Raw genomic sequence first — 21,644 nt, 5'->3', positions numbered from 1 at the left:
TGCTGAGAGGTCCAGATACAACTTTATGCCAATAAAAAGTGACGGTGCGTCCATAAAGGCCGGCCTCTCTCTTCTTCCACCTCTCTCTCACCATAGATAGAATTATGCAATTCATGAATCTATCTATGCAGTGGTGTTGCTAGGGGGGTGCGGGGGGTGCGGCCGGCACCCGGGTGACACCCACCGGAGGGTGACACCAGACTCAGACTGGTCTGACTGGCACAGTCGCTATGGCTATGGGAGGAGGGAGTGAGACAGAGGTGCCCGGGGTCTGATCTCCCACATGCTGCAATCATATCTCTCTCCCCACTATCTGCTCCCGCCTCCTCCATTACCACCTTGATCTCATCCGGGCTCCATCTACCACCCCAATCCCATCCAGGCTCAATTCACCACCCCGATCCCATCCGGGCTCCATCCACCACCCCAATCCCATCCAGGCTCAATTCACCACCCCGATCCCATCCGGGCTCCATCCACCACCCCGATCCCATCCAGGGTCCATCCACCACCCTGATCCCATCCCGGCTCCACCTACCACCCCATCCCGGCTCCATTCATTCCCCTGATTCTATCCCGGCTCCATCCATTTCCCTAATTCCATCCCGGCTTCATCCATCCTCCCGATCCCATTCTGGTGCATCCATTCCCGATCCCATTCTGGCTCTATCCACCACCCTCATCCCATCCCAGCTCCACCCCCCCCCTTCATTTCATCCCGGCTCCATCCATTGTAGTAGGTTGAGGGGGGAAGAGCCACACTGATACACTAGCCTGCTTAGCCCGGGGGGTGACACCATGTTTTACCGCACCAGGTGACACCGACCCTAGTGACGCCACTGTATCTATGGTCACCGCTGCCACCCCATATTCATGTGCCTGACCCATTTTTGGGCGCCGGGCACCTGAATTACAGCGGCGGGGTATTTTCTGGAAGCACCTGATTTGGGCCATAGGCTCTAATAGGCGTCCAAAAAGGTGAGCAGTACTCGCTGTTCACTCAGCGTCATGTTAGGAAAGCAAATTAATCGCTTTCTTAACACTGAACCGCCTCTCAGCCAATCAGTTGCTGTGATTGGACACCACCTATCAGGCGTCCAATCATAGCAGAGGACGGGAAGAGAGGACGGGAGAAGAAATTGAGGATCGTGGAGGACATCGCCGTGACCCGCTGCCTCACTGAGACAAGGTAAGTGCCGGGCGGGCAGGGGATGCACAGTGGCAGCATTTGATGGGCACAGTGGCAGCAATTGGTGGGCACAGTAGTGGCAGTTGATGAGCACACAGGCAGCAGTTGATGGGCACAGTAGCAGTAGTTGATGGGCACACTGGCAGCAGTTGGGCACAGTAGTAGCAGTTGATGGGCACAGTGTCAGCAATTGATGGACACACTGGCGGCAATTGATGGGCACAATGTCAGCAATTGATGGGCACAATGTCAGCAATTGATGGGCACACTGGCGGCAATTGATGGGCACACTGGCGGCAATTGATGGGCACAATGGCGGCAATTGATGAGCACACTGGCAGCAATTGATGGGCACAGTATCGGCAATTGATGGGCACACTGGCAGCAATTAATGGGTACAGTAGCTGCGTTTGATGGCACAGTGGCTGCAATTTATAGGTACAGTGGCTGCGTTTGATGGGCACAGTGGCTGCGTTTGATGGGCACAGTGATGGCAATTGATGGGCACAGTAGCTACGTTTGACGGGCACAGTGGCTGCTGTTTTTTTCTTTTCAGTTTGTTTGCGCCCCCCAAAAGTTTCAGAGGGGATATCCAAAAAGTAGCCAATGCATTTCGGGGGGAGGGGCAAGAGTGCCCCCTTTTCTCAGGACTTGATTGACAACAATGTAAATAGACTTGTTAACTGGACTTATAATAGTATTTTTTTTCCCGTGTGATTGCAAGCGCAGCCCTTTGTTAGCAGCTGGTTTGGCAGCCATAACGGTTTCATAATGGAGACTAATTGTCCTGTTATCTGCAGCTTTGACGCCAGATTTCTTCATCTCATAGTATGAGATATCATCAAGCTGTTAAGTCACAAGCACTTGCCCATGACTGAAAGATTACATCATGATTAGTGAGGTGATTCTGCTATTTAGCAGGGCTCAGAACACAGAAGTGACCTGCTATTATAGGTAAAAAAGTATTTGTTCTCCCCGGCTGATTTTGTACGTTTGCCCACTGACAAAGAGTCCAAGTCATTAAAGGGGTTGTAAAGGAAAAAAAAAATTCCCCTAAATATCTTCCTTTACCTTAGTGCAGTCCTCCTTCACTTACCTCATCCTTCCATTTTGCTTTTAAATCTCCTTATTTCTTCTGAGAAATCCTCACTTCCTGTTCTTCTGTCTGTAACTCCACACAGTAATGTGAGGCTTTCTTCCTGGTGTGGAGAAAGCCTCTTGAGGGGGGAGGGGGCGAGCAGGAGTGTCAGGACGCCCACTAACACACAGCTCCTTTCTCTATCTGAAAAGTAGAGAGTGTCCTGACATTCCTGCTCGCCCCCTCCCCCCTCAAGAGGCTTTCTCCACACCAGGGAGAAAGCCTTGCATTACGGTGTGGAGTTACAGACAGAAGAACAGGAAGTGAGGATTTCTCAGAAGAAATAAGGAGATTTAAAAGCAAAATGGAAGGATGAGGTAAGTGAAGGAGGACTGCACTAAGGGAAAGGAAGATATTTAGGGGAAATAAAAATTTCCTTTACAACCCCCTTTAAGGTATCAAGGTTGATGTTTGGTAACTCAAACCTTCAGCTCCCTCCACATATTTTCTATGGGATTAAGGTCTGGAGACTGGCTAGGCCACCCCATCCGTGACCCATTTTTAATGCCCTGGCTGAGGGAAGGAGCTTCTCACCCAAGATTTGATGGTACATGGCCCCGTCCATCGTCCCATTGATGTGGCAAAGTTGATCTGTCCCCTTAGCAGAAAAACACCCCCAAAGCATACTGTTTCCACCTCCATGTATGACGGTGGGGGATGGTGTTCTCCATGTATGACGGTGGGGGATGGTGTTCTCCAAGTATGATGGTGGGGGATGATGTTCTTCATGTATGACGGTGGGGGATGGTGTTGTCCATGGATGACGTGGGGGGTGGTGTTCTCCATGTATGACTGTGGGGGATGATGTTCTCCATGTATGACGGTGGGGGGATGGTGTTGTCCATGTATGACGGTGGGGGGATGATGTTCTCCATGTATGACGGTGGGGGGATGGTGTTGTCCATGTATGACGGTGGGGGATGATGTTCTCCATGTATGACGGGGGGGATGGTGTTCTCCATATATGACGGTGGGGGGATGGTGGTGTCCATGTATGACGGTGGGGGGATGGTGTTGTCCATGTATGACGGTGGGGGGATGGTGTTGTCCATGTATGACGGTGGGGGGATGGTGTTGTCCATGTATGACGGTGGGGGGATGGTGTTGTCCATGGATGACGTGGGGGGATGGTGTTGTCCATGGATGACGGTGGGGGATGGTGTTGTCCATGGATGACGTGGGGGGATGGTGTTCTCCATGTAGGACGGTGGGGGATGGTGTTCTCCATGGATGACGGTGGGGGATGGTGTTCTCCATGGATGACGGTGGGGGGATGGTGTTCTCCATGTATGACGGTGGGGGGATGGTGTTCTCCATGTATGACGGTGGGGGGATGGTGTTCTCCATGTATGACGGTGGGGGATGGTGTTCTCCATGGATGACGGTGGGGGATGGTGTTCTCCATGGATGACGGTGGGGGGATGGTGTTCTCCATGGATGACGGTGGGGGGATGGTGTTCTCCATGGATGACGGTGGGGGGATGGTGTTCTCCATGTATGATGGTGGGGGATGGTGTTCTCCGTGTATGATGGTGGGGGATGGTGTTCTTGGGGTCATAGGCAGCATTCCTCCTCCTCCTCCAAACACGGAGAGTTGAGTTGATGCCAAAGAGCTCGATTTTGGTCTCATCCGATCACAACACTTCCCCCAGTTCTCCTCTGAATCATTCAGATCTTCATTATCAGACTTCAGACGGGCTGTACATGTGATTTCCTGAGCAGGGGGAGCTTGCGGGGGCTGCAGGATTTCAGTCCTTCCCGGTGTTGTGTGTTACCATTTGTTCTCTTGGTGACTCCCAGGTGGTCCCAGCTGAGATCGTTGACAAGGTTTTCCCATGTAGTTCTGGGCTGATTCTCATGATCATTGAACCTCCACGAGGTGAGATCTTGTATGGAGCCCCAGACCGAGGAGAGTGACAGTTATTTTGTGTTTCTTCCATTTGTGAATAATCGCACCAACTGTTGTCACCCTCTCAAAAAGCTGCTTGGCGATGATCTTGTAGCCCATTCCAGCCTTGTGTAGATCTACAATCTTCTCCCCGACATCCTTGGACAGCTCTTTGGTCTTGGCCACGGTGGAGAGATTGGAATCTGATTGATTGCTTCTGTGGATAGGTGTCTTTTATACAGGTAACAAGCTGAGATTAGGAGCACTCCCTTTAAGAGAGTGCTTCTAATCTCAGCTTGTTACCTGTATAGAAGACGCCAGGAAGACTGGTGTTGATGGGGGATCAAATACTTACCGTATTTATCGGTGTATATTACGCACTTTTTTGCCCTGAAAATCAGGGCAAAATCGTGGGTGCGCGATATACGCCGATACCCGCTTTCCCGCGCCGAGTTTTGAATACTGCGCCGACATATACCGAGCGCAGTACACTCGGGTATAGTCGGCCAGTCTCGGCTTCTTCCGCGATCACGTCCAGGACGCGAGCGTGACAGTTGCCGAGCCTGCCCGAGTGTACTGCGCTCGGTATATGCTGGCGCAGTATTCAAAACTCGGCGTGGGAAACGAGCGGGGAGAATGCAAGGACGCCACAGAAGGACCCGGACCCGCCGAAAAGGACACCGGACCCGCCGAAAAGGACACCGGACCCGCCGAAAAGGACACCGGACCCGCCACAGAAGGACACCCGAAGCCGCAGAAGGACACCCGAAGCCGCAGAAGGACACCCGAAAGCCGCAGAAGGACGCCGGACCCGCCGAAGAGGACACCCGAAGCCGCAGAAGGACGCCGGACCCGACGAGGCCGCCGATGGATGCCGCGCAAGACAGCAAAACTGTAAGTACAAAAATAAATTTTTTTCCACAGGATTGGTGGTCACTTTAGGGGTGCGCGGTATATGCGGGAGCGCGTTATACCGCGATAAATACGGTATTTCACTCATAAAAATTATAATTTCTTTGTCAGTGGGCAAACGTACAAAATCAGCAGGGGATCAAATACTTTTTTTTTCTCTCACTGTAAACACCCGTCTAACAACAGAGAAAATTATAAAGTGGTTCTAAAGCCTCAAGGCTTTTTACCCTAATGCCTTCTCTGTATTAAGGTAAAAAACCTTCTGTGCAGCTCCCCCCCCCCCCTTCCCCATACTTGCCTAAATCTGATCTCTCCAGATCCAGCACTGTGCCCGAGAGCAGCGGCTCTCTCCCACCTTTACAGGGCATATTGATAATAGCAGGAGCCATTGGCTCTTTCTGCTGTCTATCAAATCCTGTGATGAGGTATCAAAACAAGCTGGATCTCCTGTGATGTTTCTTTAGCTAACATATAGTGCTCTGGGAATCTTTTGTCATGTATTAAAACATACACTTTAAGTTGCCCTTAGACATGCCAGACTACATCTTTTATGATCATACATAAATATGCACATTTGTTTAGCCTTAGCGTGCCTGTTAAAGCGCGGTGTAGAAAGTGTGCAGTCATTCTAGGTACAAGCCCTGTAAAGGAAACAATAGTTATTGGCCTGGATAACATATCATATGGTACCCATGAGCATAACAGAAGTCATCTAGTTGGACCGAAAGAAGTAGGGTTGACGCAACTGTAACGGTTAGGCCTTAACACTGTTTACGATCTTCCATTCCATCGCCCCACGACAGCTTATCTGACAATCCAGCTGACAGGACCCATTCCATTCCCCAGAATAAACGAGACAAGCTCTGTTCTCTGAGTCAAACGAATGGTACACTAAGCTTGTTATATACAGTTACAAGCATGCTACAGGGACAATGAAACTCTCCACCCAAAACATCACTCAATGGGCCCTTAACGAGTTCCCCCCTCAATCCACATCCCAGACAGACATTCTGGCACCGCATTTAGAGGAGTTAATTACTACAGCTGACAAGTCACATTCCACATCTATTATGAATAGTATCTTTACACAAAACAGTGTCATTAGCATACACAATGAAAGGTCTTAGGTGTCGAAGGTGTCATTGTGCCAAGGGTGGAGTGGTTTTCCAGAACAGAGGTATAAGTTCCCCTTGACACACTTTTAGTGGAGTCCCTCTACTTTCTCAATATGTTTTCCCAACATGCTCCCAAGGTACCGGGGATTTGCAGGAATAAAGCTTTAACCTACTGTAGCACTACCACGCTGCTGGATTGTTTTGGGCAGCATGTTACCTCTATTCCTTCGCCGTCTAGGGTACTTGATAAAAGCTAAAAGAAAGTTCAATGTCCACACGTTGCACTTCTTTTTCTGTGCTTTATTTACCAAACATGGTAAAAGAATAAAAGTAGTAGTTGAAGAGGTGGAAAGGGTAATAGGTATTAGGTTCAGGTGTATAACTTTGATCGATAACACTCCTGCTTCCAGCACTGTAGCTTCGTCGCCATTCTAGCCAGAGTGGGCATTGCGCACCTGGATAGGCCTCTCTCACTAGCCTAGCAGCCAGGGTGTCACACGGAAAACTTGGTAGAGTCTCTGCCACAGACCTTCCCAAAGATGGAGATGCATTTGGTCCAGAATCCTCTCAGCACAGGATTAGGCACCCCGGATCTTTTCTTAAATAAATTGTTGAGAACTCAGAACTGACAGGCGACCTTCACTCAGCCTCTCAGTAATAGTGCGTCCTTCAATGAAGTTCAAGGCCTCTCCTGAGCGTACCAGCCTTCTGCTCGGTGCTCTCCAGAACAGGAACTTCATTAAGTGGCTTCCTCCCTCCAGGACGGACAGCACAGGACCACTCTGTAAGCGTAGACCCAGTGTGACTACCGGGCCCACCCAGCGGATCACAACTCCGGACCAACGGCAAGGAGGGCCACTCACGGGGGTGGTGAGACGACTGACCAGGGACGGACGACGACCCCGAACTAATGACGTCTGTCCCTTAAAGCGGGAGTTCACCCAATTAAGTTTTTTTTTTCTCTTTTCCCCTTAGATGGATGCTCGTTTTGTCTAGGGGAATCGGCTAGTTGTTTTAAAATATGAGCCGTACTTACCGTTTTCGAGATGCATCTTCTCCGTCGCTTCCGGGTATGGGTCTTCGGGAGCGGGCGTTCCTTCTTGATTGACAGTCTTCCGAGAGGCTTCCGACGGTCGCATCCATTGCGTCACTAGTAGCCGAAAGAAGCCGAACGTCGGTGCGGCTCTATACTGCGTATCAGGAATCAAGTACTCACCGAGACCGAACTGCCGAGGGTGGTTCACCTTTACGACCAAGCGCGCCCGCCCACTGAGTTTTGGAACAGGTGGCGGAAGCACGAGGTGGTACCGGTGGCAGTGGAGAAGCGTTGACCGGTGACGGTTGTAGATGACAGGTGCTTCTGGGTGACTGCAGACGGAAACAGGAACAAACGATACTGAAGCCGGATAACCGGTACTGAAAGAGTCCAAGAAACAAACTGGAAAGTCCGGGGTGCAAGCCAAGGTTCGGGGAGCAGAGAAGACAGCAGATCCGGGTCACAAGCCAAGAGGTTCAAGGGCAGGAGAAACAACAACAGAATCCAGGTCACAAGCCGAGGTCGGGGTCAGAAGAGTTCAATAGAGTGGTGAAGCAATCCGAGGTCAGGTTCCAGGTGAGAGGTGAGTCGAACGGAATTCCAACAGGAAATGGTTTCCAGAGACACAGGTTCAGGAAGTAGCTGACGATAAACCAGCAACCTGTCTACTGACAGGAGCTGGTTTAAATAGGGCGGTCACGCTGGTGATTGGCCCCGAGAGGTCACATGCGTATGCGCACACGCCTAAAGTGCCCAGTTAGCCGCCGGGAAGCCAATCTACTACGCTGGTGTGTTAAAGGAGGAAGTACAGCGCTTTGGCCCTGACACTGCGCCTGCGCACCGACGTTCGGCTTCTTTCGGAAAATCGTGCCGCGATGGATGCGACCGTCAGAAGCCTCTCGGAAGACTGTCAATCAAAATAGGAACACCCAGTCCCGCAGCCCATACCCGGAAGCGGCGGAGAAGATGCATCTCGTAAACGGTAAGTATGGCTCATATTTTAAAACAACTAGCCAATTCCCCTAGACAAAACGAGCATCCATCTAAGGGGAAAAATAGTTATGTATGGGTGAACCTCCGCTTTAAGTACTCTACCCCAGCATGCACAGCGAGACGATCAATTCTGAGTGAGTGAGTGAGTGAGTGAGAAACTTATATAGCGCAACACATGCGAACTGAATCGCCTCTGGGCGCTTAGTATCCATTCCCTAAGTAAACTTTTGCCCTCAGAAGAGATGGGTTTTGATTTTTCTTCTGAAGGCCAGGTAGTTCACCTCCAATCGGATGCTGGTTGGTAGAGCGTTCCATAGTCTAGGTCATTGGACTGCAAATCTACGTTCTCCTTTGGACTTTGTATCTGGCTCACTGATTTGGCTGCCGAGGAAGAACACCCAATGCACCCTGACTTGACTGCTGCCACCCTTGGCCTTGGGTGATACCAACACCCCAGACAACAATAGTGGTCACTCACAGTACAGTCATGGCTGGAACAGAAGCTCAAATTTGGCAAAACAATACATTTAGCGGTAGTTAAATCTCTGACTACCCTCTAAATTTAAGGCAGCACCAGCTATAAAAGTAGCAGTGCGCTACACTACTACTGTTACGGTTTTCTACGTTTTTTTTTATACCTAGTTTGCAATGTTATCAGTCACATGCATTTTACTGTATAACTGTATGTTTACTTAAATGTATTCATTGAAAAAAAAAAAAAAACTTATTATATATATATAGGCCATGTCAAGCTGTCAGAAGAGGATTCACACCAAGCAAACCAAGTCCAGTTAGAGTCCCGGCTATATGGCAATGGAGTGGAAACGCCATTTTCTTCAGCGCGTCACAACGTTTCCAACCAAACTACAAGGACATCAGTCAGTGTGACAAACCAAGAAAGAGAGGCCAGCGAATCTCCGGAATCACAGGTACGTATGTACATTCTACTCAGACATCTTTTTCTTCTCGGGTCATCTCACTTGTTCTGTCCCTCAGGGCAGTAGCAGATGTGTATGCGTTGTGATGAGACAGGACAATCTGTTCGGTACAATCTACACCAAAGTCCTGATGTATTTCAAATACTTCCCACATATTAACAGATATGCCTAGATTGACCCCAGAGATAATAATTATGTGCCTAGAGGCCTATGCACAGCTGGGATTTTTTTGGTCTTACTACCTCCCTAGCAGTTTTACATCCGCTTGCCAACGAGCAATAAACTTGTGTTTTTTGTAGTCTAGAGCAGGGGTCTCCAAACTTTACAAACAAAGGGCCACTTTATTACCCTTCAGACTTTAGGAGGGCCGGATTGGGGCCAGCAAGGGAAGAAAAAGTCACGTGCCCGGCAACACTAAGAACATATATGGCCTCAGGGTTGGTGGTCAATAGGAAGAGGAGTAGTATCCCATCATTGGTATCAGTGGATAATAGAGTGCCCCATTGTTGGTGTCAATGGGAGGAATAGTGCCTCATGTCAGTGGGAGGAATTGTGCCCCAAGGGCCGGATAAAGGCTAGCAGAGGGCCACATCTGGCCCTCGGACCGCAGTTTGGAGACCTCTGGTCTAGAGGACACCATCTTCTGTTTAAAAAGTGTATTATATTTCATTTTTGTTAACCATACTCAAGCTTGTCTTACAATTTTCTTCCAACAGGATCCTTGGGAGTTGATTGCCGTCAGTGCTCCCATTGGTCAGTCTTTTACCATCTACAACGGTGTGATCGATCCCGAGGCGGCAGACTTTTTGGCCTTTAAGCAGCATTACTGTCTTAGCTGGGGTAGTTTTATGACTTTTCTGGAGAGCTTACTAAGGTTACTCCAGGATTACGCTGTTCCCGCTGCAGTGGTAAATGGAGAAAGGATGAAGATGGCTACGTTGGATGCGGAGTTGGGTAAGGCTCCATCAATAGCTCAGCTACTGTCTGTGTTGGAGAACAGATCCTGGGTTCACACGTTCTTGAACCAGCCCGGGCAACGGTACAAGGGAAGAGAAGGAAGGTCAGCAGCTGCTCTGAAGATCCAAACCTCATGGCGAGGGTATAAAGACAGAGTGGCATACCTTGCCCACCGTCAGCAACGATGGGCTGCTGGTGTCATCGCCATTGCCTGGATGCTGTATGTGCAGAAATCCAGAGTACATAAGATGTTGCTGGAATCCAGAAACCACCATTTACAGAACTTCAGATCTAGAGCAAAGGTCAGTACTTATTCTTTCTCTTTTGTTCTGCTACTATACAAAGCAAAGGAGGCTATTGAGCCACTCGCCTCACTTAGAATGTCTATAAAATGCTTTGGGGTTGATTTCCTAAAAACTGAGCACGCAAAATTTGGTGCAGCTCTGCATAGAAACCAATTGGCTTCCATGTTTTGTCAAAACTTAAAAGCAGAGTTCCACTCAAAAGGGGAAGATTGGCTTGTTTGTACCTCCCTGGTTTTGACAGGTACCCGCTCTCACTTCCTGGTAAGATCTGCGATCTACAGTATTTTTGGCCCCTCCTACTACCCCCCCCCCACTGCCTTCTGGGACACACATAGGTCCCAGAAGACAGCGGAGCCATTCAGAAAGCGCAGTCCAACTCACGGAATGCACAGTAAGAAACTAGTGAAGCCTGAAGGGTTCACTGCCGATTTCCCTTACTTACAATGCCGGCGCCTGCACCCGAAGCTGATGGACGAATCGACTTGGGGTGCCGACATTTTGGGATCCCTGGACAGTTAAAACGGAGGTTCACCCAAAAAACAAGTATATAACATTACATTCAGTATACCTCAAACATGTACAGTATGCCGTTTTTTTAGGGGGGGTGTACATATGGTATTATCTGTATTTTCCTCCCGGCTTCCGGGTACTCGCTCGTGCAGGAGTGGGCGTTCCTGTGCAGTGCCGCAATGTCATCTGGGACTTCGCCCATATGATTGACGTGCCTGAGAAAAACTCCCCCAGGCGGATAAGGCGCATCACGACTTTCCGAAAGTAGCCGAACCGCGAGTCGGCTCTATACGGCGCCTGCGCAGTCAGCTCTACACGGCTCCTAGTTGGTGCGCAGTCGCTGTATAGAGCCGACTCGCGGTTTGGCTACTTTTGGAAAGTCGTGACGCACCTTATCCACCGGGGGGAGTTTTTCTCAGGCACGTCAATCATATGGGCGAAGTCCCAGATGACATTGCGGCACTGCACAAGAACGCCCACTCCCGCGGGAGCGAGTACCCGGAAGCCGAGAGTAAGGTGGAGAATCTCACACCCACAGCACATTGGCCTGGCAATGACAGGTTGGGTATATATGGCCCACAAACTCATCGCAAAAGGTGACTATTTTCAATGTGTGTGTATGACAGCACTGAACCAATGTATGGGTTGGTATCACTAGAGGTGATCTGGGCTGCATTGTCTTTCAAGGGGGCTTGTCAATGGAGATCGAGGAATGATGTGGGTGAGCCCTGTTGGGGTCTCAGGCTGCTGCCTCTCTGAAAGCGACGACAAGGTGTTCTGCAGTTTAAACTTGGATGGGTGTAAAGGTGCACTCAGTATAAAGGTTTGTAACACTTGAAGTTAATACTATAGAAGTTTATTGGATGCTGTGCTCCCGCCCTGTAGTACTGACAGGTGCAGACTCTGCGCTGATCCGTGGAAAAAATAAATGTTCCTGGACTGCCGCACTCTGATGGGCGATTTATTGAAACAAAATGAACAAAGGATAAAATCCAAAGCTGTATAACATCCAAAAATTCATGCAACAATGGTAGAAGGTGGACATAGGGGACAAAAAAGCTAACATGTTTCACATCATGGATAGATGCTTAGTCATAGCCTATGACTAAGCATCTATCAAACATGTTAGCTTTTTTGTCCCGTATGTCCACTTTCTACCATTGATTGCAGTGTTGGATGAATTTTTGGATTTTATCCTTTGTTCATTTTGTTTCAATAAATCGCCTATCAGAGTGCGGCAGTCCAGGAACATTTTTTTTTCTATAGAAGTTTATTATCGTAGACGATTCACAGGTGATAATTAAAGCCAACGTGCTTTGGTGGAAACGCGTTCCCCTTCATTAAGGCTGTGATGGTAGCTGTGGTCAGAGCTGATCTGGAACTGGGAATCAACTACCAGTATGGCCCTTTAGGTGCTGTTGAATAGTAGAGTACCAGCATATCTACTATGCCAGGAAACTTGGACTATATATATATATATATATATATATATATATATATATATATATATATATATATATATATATATATATATATATATATATATATATAAAATATATTTTTATATATAAAAGTGAACTTATTAATAGTAAAGCAAAAGACATCCAAACACCAGCAAACAAAGATATAAGTGAACCAAAAACCCAGTAACAGAATACCTAACTAAAATGACTTAACAGAATAACAGAAATCCTACAAATGGGGAACACAAGAAAGCAGGGCAAAACTGTAGGTGCAGGGAACATATAGAAAGAGGGAACAAATCTAGCATCAAGAACAAGGGGGGTAGGAACAAGGCAACGGGGTTCGGTGTAAAGGTGCTAAGCACAGAGCACAATCAAAAAGTAGGAACAAAATAATGGCTAGCAGTATCTGGCAGCGAGCAAAACACTGCAGCAAGGTATAATAGCAGAAGAGGGATTAAATAGCTCCCCAGCAGCCAACACCAGATGGAGCAGGAACAAGATAAAGGCTGGCATTATCTGGCAGCCAGTGGCGTCACTAGGGTTGGTGTCACCCAGTGGGGAAAAAAATGGTGTCTCCCCCCCCACTAAGTACAGACCCCTCTCCATCAATATAGACCCCCTCTCTCAGTATAAACCTCCCCCCTCAGTACAGACCGCCACCCCAGTGCTGACTCCTCCATCAGTACAGACACCCACCACCTCAGTGCAGAACCCCCTCAGTACAGACACCCCCACCTCAGTGAAGACCCCCCATCAGTACATACACCCTCCTCAGTGCAGAACCCCCCAGCAGTACAGACGCCCCATCAGTACATACACCCCCCTCAGTGCAGATCCCTCATTAGTACATACACCCCCTCAGTGCAGACTCCCCATCAGTACATACACCCCCCTCAGTGCAGACCCCCCATCAGTACATACACCCCCCTCAGTGCAGACCCCCCCAGCAGTGCAGACCCCCCAGCAGTACATACATCCACCCTCAGTGCAGAGCCCCCATCAGTACATACATTCCCCATCAGTACATACACACCCCCTCAGTGCAGAACCCCCATCAGTACCTACACCCCCCTCAGTAGTACAGACACCCCCCTTACAGACCTGGTCAGATACACACAGAGGTGTGTGTGTCCCTCGAGCGCAGGCTCCTCCTCCTCTGTGGATGTAAACAGAGAGAAGGGGGATGCGGCCTCGGTCCACTCCGCCGAGGAACACAGCCGCGGCACGAGGCACAGATCATCAGGGCAGTGGCAGTGTTAGGTGCCGTTACCCACGGATGTCACCCCTCTGGCGGGTGTCAACCGGGTGCGGCCCGCACCTGCCTAGTGATGCCACTGCTGGCAGCTAGCAAAACATTGGAGCAAGTGTAACAGCAGAATAGGGATTAAATAGCCTCCCAGCAGCTAGAACCAGGTGGAGTAGGAACACGATAACGGCTAGCAGTATCTGGCAGTGAGCAAAACACTGGAACAAGGTGTAACAGCAGAAGAGGGACTAAATACCCTTCCAGCAGTCAGCATCAAGTGGAGCGGATTACTGGGATCTGCTGGCCACTGAGAAACACCAACTGGTGTCAGCAAACGTAAAGATATAAGTGAACCGAAAACCCAGTAACAAAATAACTAAATAAATGACCTAACAGAATGACAAAAATTCTAACTATGAAACTGACTATATACAATACATACAAATGGGGAACACAGAAAAGCAGGGTAAAACTGGAGGTGCAGGGAACATATAGGAACCAATGCTGGGATCTGGAACAAGGGGGAGTAGGAACAAGGCCGCAGGGTTGATGGTAAAGGTACTAGGCAGAGAGTCCAATCAAATAGCAGGAACAAGATAACAGCAAGCAGTATCTGGCAGCAAGCAAAACACTGCAGCAAGGATTAACAGCAGAAGGGGGACTATATACCCTCCCAGCAGCCAGCACCAGGGAGAGCAGGAACAAGATAATGGCTAGCAGTATATGGCAGCAAGCAAAACACTGCAGCAAGGATTAAAAGCAGAAGAGGGACTATATACCCTCCCAGCAGCCAGCACCAGGGAGAGCAGGAACAAGATATTGGCTAGCAGTATATGGCAGCAAGCAAAACACTGGAGCAAGGTGTAACAGCAGAAGAGGGACTAAATACCTTCCCAGCAGCCAGCACCAGTTGGAGCAGGAAAAAGATAATGGCAAGTAGGATCTGGCAGCGAGCAAAACATTAGAGCAGGGTTTCTCAACCTTTTTCCAGTCAAGGCACTCTTTAAAATTCTGCATAGTTTCAAGGCACCCCATTCTAAAATGAATAAACGACTATTTTTACCTGTTGCAACAGCATCCTTACACATAAGACACCCAACATTAGAGGTGATTTATTGTTTGAAAGCGAACACACTTTTGCACACTGGTACTAACTAGTATTCCAACTTTTCTTTTTCCTAATTTTCTCTGTCCCACACAGCTAACATGACCCCAGTGCTGACGTAAAGGAGCATGGGGGGTCAAACAAAGATGGTGGGCCAGTGCTATTGAGCACCTTTTATTGAGTACAATGGAACCTTGGTTAACGAGTAACGTGGTTAACGAGCGTTTTGAAAGACGAACAACTTTTTAAAAAATTCTGATTCAGTTTGCGAGCGTTGTCTCACAAAACGAGCAGAATTCAAGCTAATGGGTTGTGCAATACCACATTTGGCCAGAGGTGCGGGGGCCCGGGTGACATTCGAAAATACGCGGAAATGCTCTGTTCCCCAGTGTTTCCGAGCCTTTCCGAGGTTCAGCCGCGCTGTCTTTCGAGTATTTCTGAGGCTCTCTGCCCCCCCCCCCCCACCTCTGTCCACATGCAGTATTGCATGGAATAGAAGTCGAATGATAATTGCGGAACTAATTATCTTGGTTTCCATTGACTTCTATGGGGAAAATCGCTTTGATATGCAAGTGCTTTGGATTACAAGCATTCTCCTAGAACGGATTATGCTCGTAATCCAAGGGTCCACTGTACTCCTTTTCAACCAGTGATGTCAGTACAATGCCCAAGGCTGTAATGCTGCACAATAAAAATCTGTTGCTTTCTGTATCAAAAAAGGCAGGCAGATTAATTTGCTGGTACACAATTTTGGGGCAATTTAGAGCAAATTTTAGGCATTTTGCCAAGGCACCCCTCAAGAACCCACAAGGTACCCTGGTTGAAAAAAGCTGCACTAGAGCAAGGTGTAACAGCAGAGGAGGGACTAAATACTCTCTCAGCAGCCAGCACCAGGTGGACCTGATTACTGGGATCTGCTGGCTGCTGGGAGACACCTGCTGGTGGACACTGGAACTACAAACTTCCCCTCTGGGAAGCATAGGGCCACCAGCAGATGACCCAGGTCCTGACATTACTACTACTACTATCCGATGACATCTAAAGAGCCGTACTTGTAGCTGATTCCTTTCTCCAGGTCTGTGCCGACTACAGCCACCATCACAGCACTGATGAAGGAGGAGGCATTTCCCCCAAAATCTGTTGGATTTACTCATCACCAGTGAACTGTCAATTTCAATAAACTTCTTCTTAACCTGAGCGTGCCTCCACCTCCATCCAAGACTACTGGTGACTAGTCCTTCATCCTCTCCCTGTCATTTTTTGTGGGCACAGCTTCCAGAGTTCGATCCCTCTTAGTCGTCCCTTCGATACAGTAAGAGCAGGGCTTTTTTTCAGCTGGAACTTGGTGGAACTCGGTTCCACCACCTCTGGCTCAGGCCCTCTGCTCCCTGCTGACCACTATTACTTGAAAACACAAAAGCCTGGCTTCTATGCTTACAAGTGATAGCTTGTTCCCCAACAGCTCCCACAGATCAGATCGTTTAAGTGGCTTCCACTGAGTGAAGGATGGGGACAAATGGAATGCAGGTACCCGGGGTCCAGTGCAAATGCCAACATCATTACTGGATGATCTCCCCACAAGTGAAAGAGGTGGAGCCAACTACAGTATGCGGGGAGGTACTAGAGCTGGATGCTTCAGCTTAATACAGCAACAAAAATAAGACGTGGAAGATGGTGGAGCGTTTAAGGAGATGGGGGCAGTAGAGGTGGGGGTTGCATGCAGAGGTCAGAGCTGAAGAGTGGTAAACGTGAGATGTGAATGGGGATTGCAGAGGTAAGCAGCTGTGGAAAAAGGCTGAATTCTTCACACTGTGTGTAGCGCACACCTGAACTCTGCACTCTGTATGCAGCGCACCCCTAAACCCTGCACTATTTATGCAGCACACCCTGAACTCTGCACTCTGTATGCAGCGCACCCCTGAACTCTGCACTATTTACTCAGCACACCCTGAACTCTGCACTCTGTATGCAGCGCACCCCTGAACTCTGCACTATTTACTCAGCACACCCTGAACTCTGCACTCTGTATGCAGCGCACCCCTGAACTCTGCACTATTTACGCAGCACACCCTGAACTCTTATACTTGTAACAAGTACAGTCCGCAATTTTTTTTTTATGCAGTACATACCTTGTAATCCATCTTTTCAATCTACTTCTCCCCGCGGGAGTAGGCGCTTACATGCCTAGGGGGATTGTCATCTGGGAGGTCACCCAGATGATTGACGTCTGTTCCCCCCCGACCCCCGTATTGCGTAGGCGCGCACGAGTTACGGGGTTTCCGAAAAAAGCCGAACATGCGGAGATGTGAGTCGGCTCTATACGGCGCCTGCGCTCTCCATGTTCGGCTTCTTTCGGAAACCCTGTAACTCGTGCGCTCCTATGCAATACGGGGGGCGGGGCCTTATCCGCCGGGGGGGGAACAGACGTCAGTCATCTGGGCGACCTCCCAGATGACAATCCCCCTAGGCATAGAAATGCCTACTCCCGCGGGGAGAAGTAGATTGAAAAAATGGATTACAAGGTACGTACAGCATAAAAAACAAAACAAATTGCGGACTGTACTTGTTACTGTAACGTTACGCCGGATATTATTTGAGAGTTAGGATCTCAACTGCGGAGACTACTCAGTTTCGGACCCAGGTTTCACTCTCTTGTGTGCAGAGAGTTTGGAATCCTACCATCACAGTTTCAGTCAAGAAACATGGCGCATATTCCTTCATAGGCGCCAGTGAAAACTCAAACAAATAAGTATAAAGTCCAGGTAGAACTGATACTAGTTAAATGCAGAAGTAGCCGAGCATGCGTGGCATGTAAATAACCTTAACGGCAAAGTCCTCAAAGTAATAAGTAGTATATGTGCACACAATAACATTTGAGAAGGAGGTACTTAGGCATGAAAGACTTTGTTTAAACTTGGTGACTTAGAATGTAGAAATCATGGCAGGATCCTTATTAGAAGTACTACAAACATAGAGAGACTATGGCTGCAGCAATTCCTGGTATAGTTAGCATACATAATTAGCAGGCAGGGCAGTTCACAGGATAGAAATGCATAACAACATCAGGGTACTTGCGATACTGAAGTGAATGATGCAGGCATAAGGTCAGGCTCCAAGGGTCCAGACGGGTAAGGCTGGTGAAGCAGGCAGTGGAGACTCCTGGTCCAGGTCAGGAAGCTGAAGTTCAGAGCAGGTGCGTCTGGATACCCAACCGACAGAGGCGTTGTGTCAGCCAAAATAAAGGAACACTTCCTGGTTAGTGCTAAGAGCTTAAATAGGCCGCCCAGCAGCTTAAAGCGGGAGTTCACCCATTTATTTAATTGTTGCCCTTTTCCCCTTAGATTCCTGCTCGTTTTGTCTAGGGGAATCGGCTATTTGTTTTAAAATATGATCCGTACTTACCCGTTTTCGAGATGCATCTTCTTCCGGGTATGGGTCTTCGGGAGCGGGCGTTCCTTCTTGATTGACAGTCTTCCGAGAGGCTTCCGACGGTCGCATCCATCGCGTCACTCGTAGCCGAAAGAAGCCGAACGTCGGTGCGGCTCTATACTGCGCCTGCGCACTGACGTTCGGCTTCTTTCGGAAAATCGTGACGCGAAGGATGCGACCGTCGGAAGCCTCTCGGAAGACTGTCAATCAAGAAGGAACGCCCATTCCCGCAGCCCATACCCGGAAGCGACGGAGAGGATGCATCTCGTAAACGGGTAAGTACGGATCATATTTTAAAACCAATAGCCGATTCCCCTAGAGAAAACAAGCATTAATCTAAGGGGAAAATGTGCTCTCTAACCGTGAACCTCTGCTTTAACAGGAAGTCACAGGCTAATAAGAAAGAAGGAAGTAACTATAGTTGAACTTCGAGTGAGAGACTCTTCAGGAAGAAGGTTTGGGAAGGAAGTAACGGATGAGAGTTAACTGGGAAAGAATCACAATTGTATTTAGTGCAAAATTGTTTGTGAGACGTTACAGTTACAAGTATAAGGAAGTTGGTCAGATATACATGTTATTAGGGTGAACCTCCGCTTTAATAACCCCGTTAAGACCCTTCCACTGTTAGTGAAATTTGACCACACCCACTATTTGATGCGGTTTGGAGGGTGTGTGTAAGGGCGGGGGGGGGGGTGCAACATCGTGATTGAGTTCCTGTACCTATTTTCAGAGAAAAAAAAGCCCTGAGTAAGAGTATCTGCATCTGGTATTGTGTGTGTGTGGGGGGGGGGAGCACAGATTGCACGGCCTGTGTACATTTCACAATCAAACCTCTTCTCACTTACAGGGGGATTAAACACCTCTGCGCTGTCATTGCTCTGTCAAGAAGTATTTAACACGGCCTTTTAATTAGTGCGCACCATTTCATTTATATTTGCTTTACCTCCCACCTACCCCCCCCACCCCACACTTTCCGTGTTAATTCATATTCTTTTAATTAAAGCGAGTACGGCCTTAATCTCCCCTCACCAGCCGCATCATGCAGCCGCCTAATTAAATTAATTGGGGAGGGGGGGGGGGTTGCGTAGATGTTTTTAAAGCATATAATTAAATCAATTAATATAATTTAAGCTTGGATTAACCGTACGGCAGGATGAAGGAAGGAAGCTTAAGACCCCCCTCGCCCTCTCCGATAAGTGTGTTCCAGACTGCCTCTCTCACTCATTGCTCTTCCCTTGATTTTTTAGCATCTGGCATCCAACTGGAATCACATCAGGACGTGCAGGAGGAGCATTATCCATATCCCATCATTAGGTAAAGAGCTCTTAGCCTCCAGATCTATCAGCCACCTCTATTACCCAGCACATTACGCTTCCCTGATTGAGTTCAGCGCGGGGACCTTCTCTTATTCAGATGGGTCTCTGCAGGAAAATGTTCTCGACATGATGAGAGTGATATTACCAGACCCGCACTAGAAGCGGCGTTTAATTCGGGGAGTTAAACAAATAAACTCATTATGGGATGTGGGGGATAAGGAGGGAGACGAGCAGCCGAGGGGCCATTTCTGATAATTTGCTTTTCATCTGTGTGAAATGAGTTAAGAATCTTCTGTGTGCATATATATATGTGTGTGTATATGTGTGTGTGTGTGTATGTGTATGTGTATCTGGCTGTGTATGTATATATGGATATGGGTTTTTACGGGAATGGTGTGCATTTGCCAATCTGTGCCTATGGTTCTCTTTCCATATGCATGCTTTTTTTTTTTTTGCATTTGTGTGTATTTTTAGGTGTATGGGTTTTGTGTGTCTGTGTGTACCTAGTGTGTGTGTGTATGTGTATGTTTATCTAGCCATGTATGCATATGGATTTTATGGGAATGGTGTGCATATGCCAATCTGTGCCTATGGTTCTCTTTCCATATGCATGCTTTTTTTTTTGCATTTGTGTGTATTTTTTAGGTGTATGGGTTTTGTGTGTCTGTGTGTACCTAGCGTGTGTGTGTATGTGTATCTAGCTATGTATGCATATGGGTTTTATGGGAATGGTGTGCCTATGGTTCTCTTTCCATATGCATGCTTTTTTTTTTTTTGCATTTGTGTGTATTTTTAGGTGTATGGGTTTTGTGTGTCTGTGTGTACCTAGCATGTGTATGTGTGTGTATGTGTATCTAGCTATGTATGGATATGGGTTTTATGGGAATGGTGTGCCTATGGTTCTCTTTTCATATGCATGCTTTTTTTTTTTTTGTATTTGTGTGTATTTTTAGGTGTATGGGTTTTGTGTGTCTGTGTGTACCTAGTGTGTGTGTGTGTGTGTGTGTGTGTGTGTGTGTGTATCTAGATATGTATGGATATGGGTTTTATGGGAATGGTGTGCCTATGGTTCTCTTTCCATATGCATGCTTTTTTTTTTGTATTTGTGTGTATTTTTAGGTGTATGGGTTTTGTGTGTCTGTGTGTAACTAGCATGTGTGTATGTTTATCTAGCTATGTATGCATATGGGTTTTATGGGAATGGTGTGCCTATGGTTCTCTTTCCATATGCATGCTTTTTTTTTTTTTGCATTTGTGTGTATTTTTAGGTGTATAGGTTTTGTATGTCTGTGTGTACCTAGCGCGCGCGTGTGTGTGTGTGTGTGTATGTGTAGCTAGCTGTGTATGTTTATGTATGGATATATATATATCCATATCTGTGCCTATGGTTCTCTTTCCATATGCATGCTTTTTTTTTTTTGCATTTGTGTGTATTTTTAGGTGTATGGGTTTTGTGTGTCTGTGTGTACCTAGTGTGTGTGTGTATGTGTATGTTTATCTAGCCATGTATGCATATGGATTTTATGGGAATGGTGTGCATATGCCAATCTGTGCCTATGGTTCTCTTTCCATATGCATGCTTTTTTTTTTGCATTTGTGTGTATTTTTTAGGTGTATGGGTTTTGTGTGTCTGTGTGTACCTAGCGTGTGTGTGTATGTGTATCTAGCTATGTATGCATATGGGTTTTATGGGAATGGTGTGCCTATGGTTCTCTTTCCATATGCATGCTTTTTTTTTTTTTGCATTTGTGTGTATTTTTAGGTGTATGGGTTTTGTGTGTCTGTGTGTACCTAGCATGTGTATGTGTGTGTATGTGTATCTAGCTATGTATGGATATGGGTTTTATGGGAATGGTGTGCCTATGGTTCTCTTTTCATATGCATGCTTTTTTTTTTTTTGTATTTGTGTGTATTTTTAGGTGTATGGGTTTTGTGTGTCTGTGTGTACCTAGTGTGTGTGTGTGTGTGTGTGTGTATCTAGATATGTATGGATATGGGTTTTATGGGAATGGTGTGCCTATGGTTCTCTTTCCATATGCATGCTTTTTTTTTTGTATTTGTGTGTATTTTTAGGTGTATGGGTTTTGTGTGTCTGTGTGTA

The 21,644-nt window shown here is 47.6% G+C and overlaps 1 protein-coding gene across 1 annotated transcript in view; it reads left to right on the top strand.

The window, feature by feature from the left end:
* IQCH (IQ motif containing H) overlaps positions 1-21,644 on the top strand; it is a 240,817-nt gene that overhangs the window by 86,898 nt on the left and 132,275 nt on the right. The window contains exons 8-10 of the mRNA XM_040342244.1: positions 9,013-9,200; positions 9,926-10,468; positions 19,475-19,541. Of these exons, the coding sequence (XP_040198178.1) occupies positions 9,013-9,200; positions 9,926-10,468; positions 19,475-19,541 (798 nt within the window). The remainder of the gene's footprint in view (positions 1-9,012; positions 9,201-9,925; positions 10,469-19,474; positions 19,542-21,644) is intronic.

Source organism: Rana temporaria, chromosome 3 (assembly GCF_905171775.1).
Source record: "Rana temporaria chromosome 3, aRanTem1.1, whole genome shotgun sequence".
NCBI lineage: Eukaryota > Metazoa > Chordata > Amphibia > Anura > Ranidae > Rana > Rana temporaria.
This window is presented reverse-complemented; position numbering and strand designations above follow the sequence as displayed.